This window comes from Cynara cardunculus (assembly GCF_001531365.2).
Source record: "Cynara cardunculus var. scolymus isolate 2C chromosome LG 7, CcrdV1, whole genome shotgun sequence".
Classification (NCBI taxonomy): Eukaryota; Viridiplantae; Streptophyta; class Magnoliopsida; order Asterales; family Asteraceae; genus Cynara; species Cynara cardunculus.
This window is the reverse complement of record NC_037534.1, coordinates 3,686,617-3,699,152: the sequence shown is the minus strand read 5'-3', so window position 1 is coordinate 3,699,152 and position 12,536 is coordinate 3,686,617. Positions and strand designations below refer to the sequence as shown.

Here is a 12,536-nt window from a genome sequence, read left to right as displayed (position 1 = left end):
AAAAACAATGAATTACAAACTGTATAACTTTTAGAAATTGGTTATCTACATTGTTTTAACCAAATCAGTTATATGTAACCGGCTAATAAGGCTTTAAAATTTTACTGTTCCTAAACTCTATATCATTCAAACCCATCGCACCAAATGCCACTGTTCCCCATTTCGCCACTCCTCATCACCCCAAGCCTTTTGCTCTCTATCACCGCCCGTCTCCGTTATTGGCCCCTGCCATTCATCTCCATCTTTTTTTATCGTTCTTTCTTGTTTTTCAAGATATACCTGTAAGTACTACATTAAATTGTTGTAAAATATGAAGAATCGTAAGGCAAAGAAAAAACAGATCAAAAAGAGGAAAACGAATGGCAACGTGTGGTATGGAGAGCGGACAACGATGAGACAGTGTAAGATCCCACATTGTTTGGGTAGGGGAACAAATGTTGTCTTATAAGGGGTTTGATACCTCATCTATCATACGTGTTTTCAAACCATGAGTCCAAGTAAGTGGACAAAACGGACAATAATTGGTACAATTGACTTGAGATGTTACATATCGTATCAGAGCCGGGAACCAGACTGATGTATCAGCGAGGCCGACGAGGTTGGCCTCCCAAAAGGGATGGATTATAAGATCTCACATTGGTTAGGAAGAGGAACAAAAGTTGCCTTATAAAAGGTTTGATACCTCCTTTATTTGACTTGTTGGTCTAGGATGTTACAACCAATTGGGTAGTTTCTTCTAAGTTAAAAGAACGTATGTAACCAAATTTAAAAGTTCGATTATTTACCTACTAAAAAAATATTTACGAATTTAATCATTTAAAACAACTAGAAGGATACTCGTACAATGCAGCGAGATAAATCTTCATTTTAATATTTAATTTTTATTCTTTGTCTCTATTTATATAATACGATTTTATTCGGTTTTGAGAAAGCGATAATGTTTTTATTTTTGAATGAAATATAAATTTGAAGATAGCATAACAATTTTAAAAAAATAAAACCAATATTAGTATTAAATTAACTATTTAGTAGTTCTCGTTTTTTTTGTAACTTTTTTAATTCAATTTTTTATTATAATTTAATTTAGATCTAATAACAAAGTAAATTATTTTTGGTTTAATAATATAATTTTTATTAAAGATAATAATTAAACATTTTGTTAAAAACTCAATGATTATCTTAATTATATTTTTTTGATTTTCTATATTTAAAATAGATATTTATCTTGTATTTGATTATATTAATCTGCAGTTAGTTATACGAATTCAAAAATGGAGCTTTAATAAATTGTATTTATGCAAAATCACTTGTAATCTTGAATTTTAAGTAATATACATCAATAAACAGTACTTCATGCATAAAAATTGGTTTTTAAGAGTTTTGGTCAAATGTTTTATAATATAGTATAAATAATAATAATAATCTATATTTGCTTATAAAGCAAATTTAGGGTTTAGTAAAAGTTTTAAAATATTAAATGACCAAGCTACCCTTTATACACTTTTCACCCTTCCTCTCCTCACATGCACTCACCCCCTCACATATACTCACCCTCTCTCACAACCGATTTTTTTATAATTATAATTTTAAATTTACACTTTATATCTCTATAATTAGTCAATTAATTTACTTTAAGTCCTATACTTTTAAATGTTTTATTTTAAACCTTTATCGAATTAATATACATAATCATATATCAATTAAAACATGTTTAAAAAATACATTTTTATTTTAACAAGTCACACCATTATAATTGTCTCTTTAATACCTTCGAAATGAGTCCAATATTGAATAGTTTTTGACTTAATTATATTATTATATATTATATATACTGTAAAAAAATATTTTTAATATTTACGATTTATACTTTTATAGTTATATATATATATATATATATATATATATATATATATACTATATATTTCGGGGTTAGGCTGTCCAAATTGCACTATATTATATGTTCTGAATTAATATGTTCTTGGGTTTTTTGAAATATATATATATATATATTAATTCAACCTTAATCTGAGTTTCTAGACAAGAAATAGGGTAAACAGTTGAAATTTCATTCTAAAACTCATCTTTTTTGGTCTTTTCATGACTTATGATCTGTTAAATTTGTAGTTTTCTTTATTAGTTTTGAGTGTTTATCTTAAAACTCAAGTTTTTTGGTTCTTTGCTCTTAGTGTAAATCGAACACATTTGTAGAGTTGTTTAAATATATTGGATTTTAAATATATTGGATTTTAAACTGTCATACAATTTTTTTCATTGATAGTCTGTAATTGTAACCATAACTCTTATTTATTCAAATTGTATTAATATGTAAAGACCAAATGTAACTTATATCATCGTTAAATCTTATCTTATAAACCAGTAGAACTTCAAAATCGTTAAAATTTATGACTCCCGTCACATTATACGGGTACACAACTAATAATTTATTAATTAAAAAGAAAGTTTATGTACTTATTTTTGATTTTTTTTTGGTTAATCTTATTATTATTTAAGACAAATTATTTATGATTTCATGTTAAAAATGGTGAACTGCACAGTCACATGATATCTGCGGTTCTTTTTTCAAAAAGGAGGCGACTAGTTTTGGCATATGATGTAAATTACCAAGTTTGCCCTTCACATCACTAATAAGGGCCACAAAAATACAAATATCACTCCGTCGTACAAATACCAAGATTCTACACTTTTAGAAGCAAATGTACAACTTTCAATAGACGAAGTAGTGACTTGTTGAGCTAAGCGCCATTTACTTGTCATATCGGTGAACATGACAAGTATCAAAAATCTTATCTGGTAAGCTTTTATCAGGTAAAAATGATTTACTAACAGTTTATTTTGATGTCTGAGAATGTTATCAGATAAAACCACAAGGGTTATGACGTAATGGTTGAGGTCTTGGGATAACGATGGAATATCCCATCTGCCCAGTGTTCTATTTCAGTTTTTCAGGCGTATATAATAATTGTTACTACTGAGTTTATCAGAGCTGATTTATTGCAGTCACAATTTGTCGGGATTAGTTCAGGCATAGCTTAGGATACCCTTCCAAAAAATGTTACCCCGCAAAGTAAGTGAGTTTGTTACTCTTGCCGTTAAGCACTTACACTGATAAACATTTAATAAATAGCTCCTTAGTATGACACAACCTCCACAAAGATCTCCATATATTGTTTTGTAAACCAAACAAACTCGATATATCTCACACAGATAAAATTTGCAAATATGACTGTATGCAATATTTCCCACACGAAGAACATACTAATATGATTTAGGGTCCGTTTACCACACTTATCCGGGCAAGTGCTTACCAATAAAATTTAATACTATTACTTACTTACCGGGTAAGATTTTAGTCCACAAAAACGGTATTGTATGCAACAATTTACCTAGTAAGCGCTAACCATGGTAAGAGACGACGAACCTCACTTACCAAATAAGACTCTCGTCCTTGTCTTCGCTCTTACCTGGTAAGATTTTTGGTCCTTGTCATATGCATCTAGTAAGGTAATGTGACTTGTAAGAACCTTGCTCGGCAGTGCTCTAGACCAAGGGGCAGTTTACCAAACTTACCCGATAAGTTCTTACCGCTAAAATTTAACATTATTATTTATTTACCGGGTAAGATTTTAGAATCCACCAAAACGACATCGGATGCAACAATTTATCCGGAAAGTGTTTACCATGGTAAACGTCGTCATCCTCACTTACCGGGTAAGATTATTGATCCTTACCATATTCATCCGGTGAGGTAACGTAACTTTATTATTAAAAGTATAACTGTCATTTAATTAATTAAAAAATATAATAATTACACACCAATTGACAAGTGGGAATTAGTTGATTAGAGCATGAAGCATCTGATGATACAAATACAATTGCAATTGAATGCATACATGTTCTTTGTTTTTTTGAAGTTGGAAATCAATTTGTATTTCTCACCTTCAACTGCAAATCGAACCACAAATTCAACCCAAACCCATCTTTACCCTGGAGTTATTGAGGTTTATTAGCAAGGGTCCGACTCGAGACGCCGTGCAACAACTTCACAAATCCGAGGAAACTCAGCTTTCCGTCCGTGTGCCTTATCCAGTCGTGGAGGACGGCATGAACCGGGACCGATGGGCTTAACCCGAGTTCCTGGAGATATACGATGAACAAATTCACGAAACGGCAAATTGCATCAAAATGTGACGAAGTTTGGTTCTTGTTTAATGTAACGAACATTCGGTTTTTTTTTTCCTATTTTGTACTTATTTGACCTGATAAATCGGTTTTCATGTAGCATCTGTTGATCTTGATCAAGAATTACAGTATTACTCACTTGGCATTTACGTCGTCAGTTGTTGCAAAATCTACTGGCTACCGGTCAAAATAGGTACGAAATAAAAATACTGAGCTTTTGTTACGGTAATTGGGATTTTTTTTTGTGTTCTTGAAAGTGAACGAAAGGAATGGGAATGCAACAATTTTTCACGTTATTGAACCGGAAAGTAAGTAAAGACCGTCATTTTTACAAATATATCATTTATATTTCTTTTGATGGGTAGTTTTGTAATTTTAATAAATTGTCCGAGGGTCATTTATCTTTCCCTCCAAAACTTTCGAGAACACGTATATTTTTTGTTTTCCCTCCCTTTCCATCGTAGGAAAGATTTCGAAACTTCGATGGGAATTTTACTCGAGATGATTAAGTTTTGAGAAGAAAAAATGGCGACGAGTTAACTTACGGAAGCGAGTTCTTCTATCATGATGGCTCGGTTGCCATCTTTTTCAAAGAGTTCGTAGGCGCAACGAGCATGTTGTTCCCATCGATCAAGAGCCTCGAGCTGATAGATGTTTATAGCAGCTGCACAAAATTCCTCAAAATCCATCCTTCGGTATTGTAGCGCGCTAAGCTGTCATTACGGAAACACGCATGATGATATAATAATAGTATGCGAGTAAAACGAAGGATTTATAATGATTTTTCTCGATGACATACCGATGCTAAGAAATCATGGATACGTGACTCCTTCATGGCATCCGTAGCATGTTTCGTCAAGGCCTGAAATCGTTCACTAGAAGTTAAGAGCTTGATTTATAAGCCATCATATCGTTACAATTAGGGGTGTAAACAAGTCAAGGTTTTAACAAGCTACTTGATCGTTTATCTCGAGCTCGAGCTTAATAATTCTCGAACTCGAGCAGTCAAGCCGAAATCAATATACTTCTAACGTCGGATCAGGATCAACTAGGACAAAGATAAAGCATTGGGTCATCTCGAACACAAATTAGAACTCATTCAACTTAACGAGTCGAGCTTCATAAAACCAATGTTCGACTCGACTCGTTTGAAAGCTCGATTAATTTTTTCATGTCGAGACAAGCCATTCGAGCATATACTTTTCAAGCCAAACATACTCATATCTTCATAAATAATACAATAAAAATATAAAATGACAAATGAGGACTCTTTTTAGGTGTGGATAGCTAACATAAGATGTAATCGTTGCATCGGTTGCTCACCGCTTTGATATTTTCCATGCTTATGGATCCGTTTTTGCTCGGTTCTAACAAAGAAAATTGTTCCTTTAGATAGAACAACTCATCTACCGTCAACGTCTTCGATAAAGCCTGCAAATTGAGAGGAAAAAAACTACATTGAACACGAATTTAAGGAGAACGGACATATTGGCAAAAAGGGTATGACGCCACCCTCTGGACTCGCCCCTACGACCATCATGGTGGGAGGTAAGCCTGTCCCAGGGGAAAATGGGTGGTGCATGGAGTCGAACCCCAAAATTCCCACAAATTCTACAAGATGTCTACCTAATATGACACTGTTTCGAACGTGTCCTAAAAGCTTTTTAAGACACCCAAGAACGTCGTATAAACTTATTACAACACCTTTAGATGAGACACACAAGTGTTTTGTGCTATAAAGTAGTCTATTAGGACACATATTTTTGGTGTCCTATAGTAGCAATCCAAAAGAGTAGAGCGGTTGTTTCCATGAAGACCCTCAGCTTGCGAAAAGTGTGACAAAGAGAGAATCGGATAAGATAAAGTTCTGAAAATCCGACCAAGAATAAGCCGTAAAAAGAACATAAGCAACGCACCCGTAAAGCAGCTTTACGAAGAGCAGAAGAACGCATATAACCCTTCATTAGTCTCAATATCGAGATGTCAAGCGGCACTTTCACTTCATTACTACTTCTAATCCACGGATGACCTGCACCATATCATATCTCGATCAATTCAAGGTTATAAACGAGCCATATTTTAGCAACAAAAATAAAGGAGGCGCTTACTAAGGCCTTGAGCGGCCGTCATTCTTTTCCTAGGGTCCTTGTTCAATAAACGTTTGACAAAATCTTTGGCCTCGGAKGATARKGTAGGCCACGGTACTTCATCRAAACTYGGATSMGCTTTTAAAACRGCTCGAAAGATCCCGGAYTCWGWTCGWGCCCARAAAGGCCGGCTKCCRCACARAAGAATATATGCTATAACACCAATACTCCAAACATCGGCCTCGGTACTATACGATCTATGTAGAACTTCGGGGGCCACATAGTATGCACTTCCGACAATATCGTTAAGCCTTTCATCTGAAGACCCGTTGATACATAAAATCAGAGAGAGAAAAAGAAGGAACACATAGATACAAACACACGAATGTATGCGTAGAAAGGGAGAATACCGGGCTTCACAAAGTCCGACAAACCAAAATCTATGGCCTTAAGCGGTGAGCTTTCATCCTTGGACGTGAACAAGAAATTCTGATGCACAAACCGAAAAACGTTAATTACGAATTGCAAAAAAAAAAGATACACACACACGATCGAATATACAAACACGAAAGAATTCTGAGAGTAATGGCTTGTTTACTAATTGTTGACCGTCTCTTACTGGGTAAGAGACGCTTACCCGGTAAGAGGTGAGGTTGTTTACCCTACACTTTGACCGACAAATGACGTTGACCGAGATGCTGACTCGGTAAGGAAGGAAAGATTCTATGACTCGGTCAGCGCTTACCCAGATTGCACTCTTACCCAATTTGAGTCGGTAAACGGCCCCTAACTTTGTTTTAAAATTTACCAAATTTTGGCCGCCATAAAAAATTTATATTATGTTAATTAAATTCTGACGCCATCACCAAAATTCACGGGATCGACTTTACCTCTATCCCAAGGGGTGGAGAGGTCGTTTCCGTGTGAAGACCCATAAAACATGGCATCTCATCGACTTGTTTAAACTAGTAAGAACGTTACCTCCGGTTTCAAGTCCCGATGAACCACACCTTGAAGATGACAAAACGCAACAACGTTCAATATTTGTACCAATACGGCCTTGGCATCATCTTCGGTGTATTTCCCGCCTCTGCGAAAACATTTATTTTATAAATTTGGTATTCATCAATATTTACGATTAGCTCGACATCCAGGCTATGTTTCGCAAACTAGCCAATAAGCTAGATGACAATGTAAAATAACCTAAAAGACGTGCTGAAACTTTGACCAGAAAAATATATGAAATCCTTTGAGCTTATTGAAAGGCTACTTGAAGTAGCTTATTGCTAACCAAACGAGACCCTTTCAATAAGTTGAAAAAATAAGCTAGCTTATAGTTGCCAAACATGGATGAAATATGTCGTCCCAAATTCCCCTGTCCACTGAGTGTCGACCAATCACGTGAAACCACCTCATCCATTTATCGAGGAGAGAGAATGAAATGATGAATTAAATAAACTTATATTACGTAAAAAAAAAGGTTGACGTGGCGTCCCATGATTGGAGTACATGGAGTAAACACGGAAATTCGAGACAACGGATTTTTATCCGCCAAACACGACCTTAAAAGCTATAAAAATATTACCTTGAAAGTATTCTATCCAAGAGTTCCCCTCCTTCACATAACCTAAAAAAACCCCGATAAAATTTAAGTTGCGTAAAAATTAACGAGAAACCATGTGAGAAGATGACGAGTAAAACAGTCAAATCATCGCGCTTACTCCATCACAACGTAAACTTGTTCATGATCTTCATATGCATCGTAAAAATGCACCAAGTTGTTATGCCCTGTTAAAGCTTTCAATATCTTCACCTCCCTTCTCACATCTTCAATGGCTATGGCTGTTGTCATCTACATATACATATTAAAATTACAGTCAAGATTCCTTCATATTGCAAACAAATATAAACTACATTAAGACTTCTTAATTTAATTAAGCATCTCCAACAGCTATGCTAAAATAGAGAAAAGAAGAGAGAGAGAGGAAGTGAAAATCTCCAAATTCGGAGAATCCTCTAAAACTCTGTAGAGGAGAGAGAAGTAACAGCATCTCCAACAGCTATGTTATTTTAGAAATTTTAAAGATCTAGGAAAAGTTTGATCCAACGGCTATGAAGTTGGAGATGCGGAATTGAAATTAAATGTTTAGGAGAGAAAAATAATATTTTTATTAAATATATTAATATTTTAATAATATAGTTGATAGAATTGCTAAATAGACCCATTTTTACTTTTGATACTCTATTTTAGAAAAACATCCGCATTGAGCCATTGAGTCATCTTAAATGCTGCAAATTTATTGGGTAACCATGGATTTTACGGGGCCAGCTTCCGCGCACCGACTAATCCACGACCGACCACAAATGGCCTGAAGGTTTTTTTTTTTTTTTTTGAAGTATATAATATTTATATATGGCAAATAGAACAAATAAACTCACACACCCTCCTCACATTTGGCGAGGTTTGAACCATTGACCTCCTAGAAGGCCAAGGACTCAAATACCGCTAGGCCAAAGGCCCTTTGGTCTGAAGGGTTTTGTTAACGCCTGGATTCGAACACTAAGATTAACCGGTGCGGCAGTGCGCCACAACCCAAGCGGTTAACTGCGACAATTTTCATAACCGAAGTTGATCATGTGAAAGAACTCAAAACAATTTTGTTGATTTCAACTACAATGATTACTTGAATTGAATCAAGAAATCTTGAAATCCCAATAATTGAGATTAGAAAAACCATGGTTTGCTGTTCATGTGATCTAATCAAACACAAAAGGGTCAACTTCAGATCTAATCACTACCAACATACAAATCAAAATCAAAATCAAACCATATGAATTGATCGATAACCACTCAATGAATCATCATATCGAAATCAAACGAAACGATACCTTCGATTTGGGGATAACTTTGACTGCAACTTCTTGACCTTTAAGCTCTCCTTTCTTGAACTTAGCTTTGCAAGTGTAACCAAAATGGCCTCTTCCAACTTCTTCACCAAGCTCATATTTGCTCCCAAAATGCTTAGAAAACCCAAAGCTTTTATCCAATCCCGAAACCCCTTCCGGCTCGTTTCCCTCCGGTATAGCGGGCTCGTTCGGCTTCACTGAGCCATGCCGTCTCGCCAACACCGATTTAATGTGTTTCGCTGGAGAAGGAGGAGGAAACGGGCGCCGAAAGAATCTCCTCGGTGTCGAATTTGAACTCGCATTAGGCGCCGGAGATTTCGCCGGAGACTTTTTTGAGAACCAATTGTGAGCTGGACTGGGACTGTAAAACGGAAAAAACGGGGATTTCTTACCGACTTCAATTTCGTCTTTGGCGGTCTTCTTGTTCGAAGACGACGACGTCGTTTCTTCTGGTTGTTTATCGTCGTTATCATCATCTTTCACCGGAATTTCGATGTCGTAATGGCCGGAAAATTTGGATCCTGTCGAAGGTTTAGAGGTACAAACACCCATTTGGGGATTTTTCAGCAAATCCCCAACCCAAAAACGGGAAAATTAACGGCTTTTAACTGAGAAAAGAAAGAAAGAAAAAAACCTAACTTTCTTGAAGCATTGTATCATACAACATTTTGAAACCGATTGGATTCGATAAGATTTTTGAATTCGTTTCTAGGGTTTACTGCAATTTTGTCGTGGATTTTGGATAAAGAGAGAGAAAGCTCAACGAAAAGCAAAAGAGTGTGTGTGGGGGGGGTGTGTGTGTGAGAGAGAGAGAGAGAGAAGATGGAGATCTGTAAATGGTGATAAAAAGGAATGGAGATGAATCCAGGAAGAGAGAGTGTATGTGTATGTGTTTGCTTTTGTCGAAATTTGTATTTTTTATTTTTTATTTTTATAAAAAATAAATATTAAACAAATTTCTTAAAAACGGTATTTTTAATTTTAGGGTTGGGTTCGAGTCATCATTTTCAACCAGATAACCACATCTTCGATCTAACATTAACAACATAGAAGTGTTAACCATTGGTTGGTTTGGCTTTGACTTCAAAGGTTAAAGGTATCAGCAGATCCCAGATTCAAATATAATGAGGCATAAAAATCCCTTTGTGGCCACAGAGATTCAAATGCGGTTACTCCGGTCTATCTGCAAAGCATGTGGTCGTACTGGGATTAGTCGGCTCGCATAGCGGGTTGGATATAAAATATGTCTCTATTTTATTATATCAATATTATAATACCCAAATCACTACGTCCGCAAGTCCCACTTTCGCCTTACAAATCTAACTAAAAGACAAAAGGATTTATCAGATTTGACCTAGGTCCAGAATTGTGACGACCAATGTCCGCAATTTGATTTGTTTGTCTTTTATCTAGGTTCGCAAATGGCGAACGTGGGACTTACGGAAGTAGTGATATTTGGGTAAATTAAATAAATGAATGACTAGAAGATCAATTTATGTATGAGGAATGACTATTTTGACCAATTTTATAATATTATAATATATATAATAATCAATTTAGAAAGTTGGTTGCATTTTGGTATAATTTTCCCTAATTCTTACCATCTTATTTGCATTAGTTAATATATTATATTATTAGAGACTTATTTCAATTATTTTTAGAAATATTATAATTGATTAATTTTTTAAGATGTCGTTTTTTGTCATTTTACATTTTTATCAACTAGTTTTTTGTCAAACATGATTTGTCCATCAGCTAGCTTATCAGTCATCAGCGAGCTTATTAACTATCAGTTAGTTTGCCAAAATAACCTAAAACGGGAGATCCACCCTGGGATCAATCAAAATCGTTTACACGACTAAACACTGAAAAAAGAATATACAGAAATCATCCACAACAAACATCCAAACTAAAATAAAAACAAAAACATAAACCCAAATTTTGAAATGGACCACATTTCATCAGGGCGGATTTATTAAATCCCAAACAGGGTTCGTGCATCCCTTCAACTTATTTTCGTAATTAAAAAAGTTTTGAAGGGTGCTGCAGAATATTAAGGTTATTTGGTTTATGATTTTTCCAGTTCAACGTGGAATTAAAATTTAGGCTTGTGGAGATGAGTGCGTTATCTATACTATATTGTAAGGTATTTGACAAAAACTCTTAAAAATCATTTTTTATGCATGAAGTACCGGTTATTGATGCATATTACTTAAAATTCAAGATTACAACTAAATTGTGCGTAAGTACAACTTATTAAAGTTTTATATTCGCATTCGTGTAACTAATGTATACTATATTATAGAGCATTTAACAAAAACTTTAAAAAACTAATTTGATGCATGAAATATTGTTGTTTGATGCATATTACTTCAAATTCAGGATTACGAGTAAATTGTGCGTAACAACTTATCAAAGTTTCATGTTTGAATTCGTGTAACTAATCTATACTATATTATAAAACATTTGACAAAAGCTCTTAATTTTTTTAATGCATGAAATACTATTTATTGATGCATATTACTTAAAATTTAAGACGAGAAGTAAATTATGCGTAAGTACAACTTATTAAAGTTTCATGTTTGAATTCGTGTAACTAATATATACTATATTATAAAACATTTGACAAAAACTTTTAAAAGTCATTTTTTATGCATGAAGTAATATTTATTGATACATATTACTTAAAATTCAAGATTACAAGTAAATTGTGCGTAAGTACAACTTATTAAATATTCATGTTTGAATTTGTGTAACTAAGTGCAACAAACATATTCAAATAGAGGATAAACATATCATTTTAAATATAAGAATTTTAAATATAATTATGACACTCATTGAGTTCTAACAAAATATTTAATTACAATTTTTATAAAAAATTATATTATTAAACCAAAATTAAAAAAATGAATTAAAGAAATACACAAAAAAAGGAGAGATTTTAAATAGTTAGTTTGGTATTAATATCAATATTTTTTTTCCAGTTTTTTATGATATATCTTTATGTTTTTATTTTCTTCAAAAAATAAAAACAATATCGTTTTCTCAAAACCATATAAAACTGTATTATAATATCGAGCGAGACAAAAGAAAACGAAACATTAAAATCGAGATGTATCTCGCTGCATTGTACAAGTAACATTCTAGCATAATATAAAGCCAAATGGTCTCTTTTATTTTTTTTTATTACTGCTTAATAACTCTAACCAATAACCCCCTATAAATACATGAAACGTCAACCAAACAAACCGAAAAAATTATTTAAAATCAACCAAAAGTCTATTAAAAATATCTTTCGAAACAGTGAAATTCGGCTAAAAACATATTAGACGACTTTGCAGA

The 12,536-nt window shown here is 33.9% G+C and overlaps 1 protein-coding gene across 1 annotated transcript; it reads right to left on the bottom strand.

Moving 5' to 3' along the window:
* Window positions 1-3,837: 3,837 nt before the first annotated feature.
* On the bottom strand, window positions 3,838-9,930 carry LOC112515379 (CDPK-related kinase 5-like). The gene is made up of 11 exons (XM_025122168.1): window positions 9,177-9,930; window positions 8,009-8,139; window positions 7,873-7,914; window positions 7,269-7,377; window positions 6,698-6,776; window positions 6,309-6,605; window positions 6,117-6,229; window positions 5,524-5,631; window positions 5,000-5,062; window positions 4,746-4,913; window positions 3,838-4,155 (listed from the first exon to the last, which is right to left on the bottom strand). Exons 1-11 carry the CDS (start codon window positions 9,744-9,746, stop codon window positions 4,012-4,014), a joined length of 1,824 nt encoding a protein of 607 aa, XP_024977936.1. The 5' UTR covers window positions 9,747-9,930; the 3' UTR covers window positions 3,838-4,011.
* Between the last annotated feature and the right edge of the window lie 2,606 nt (window positions 9,931-12,536).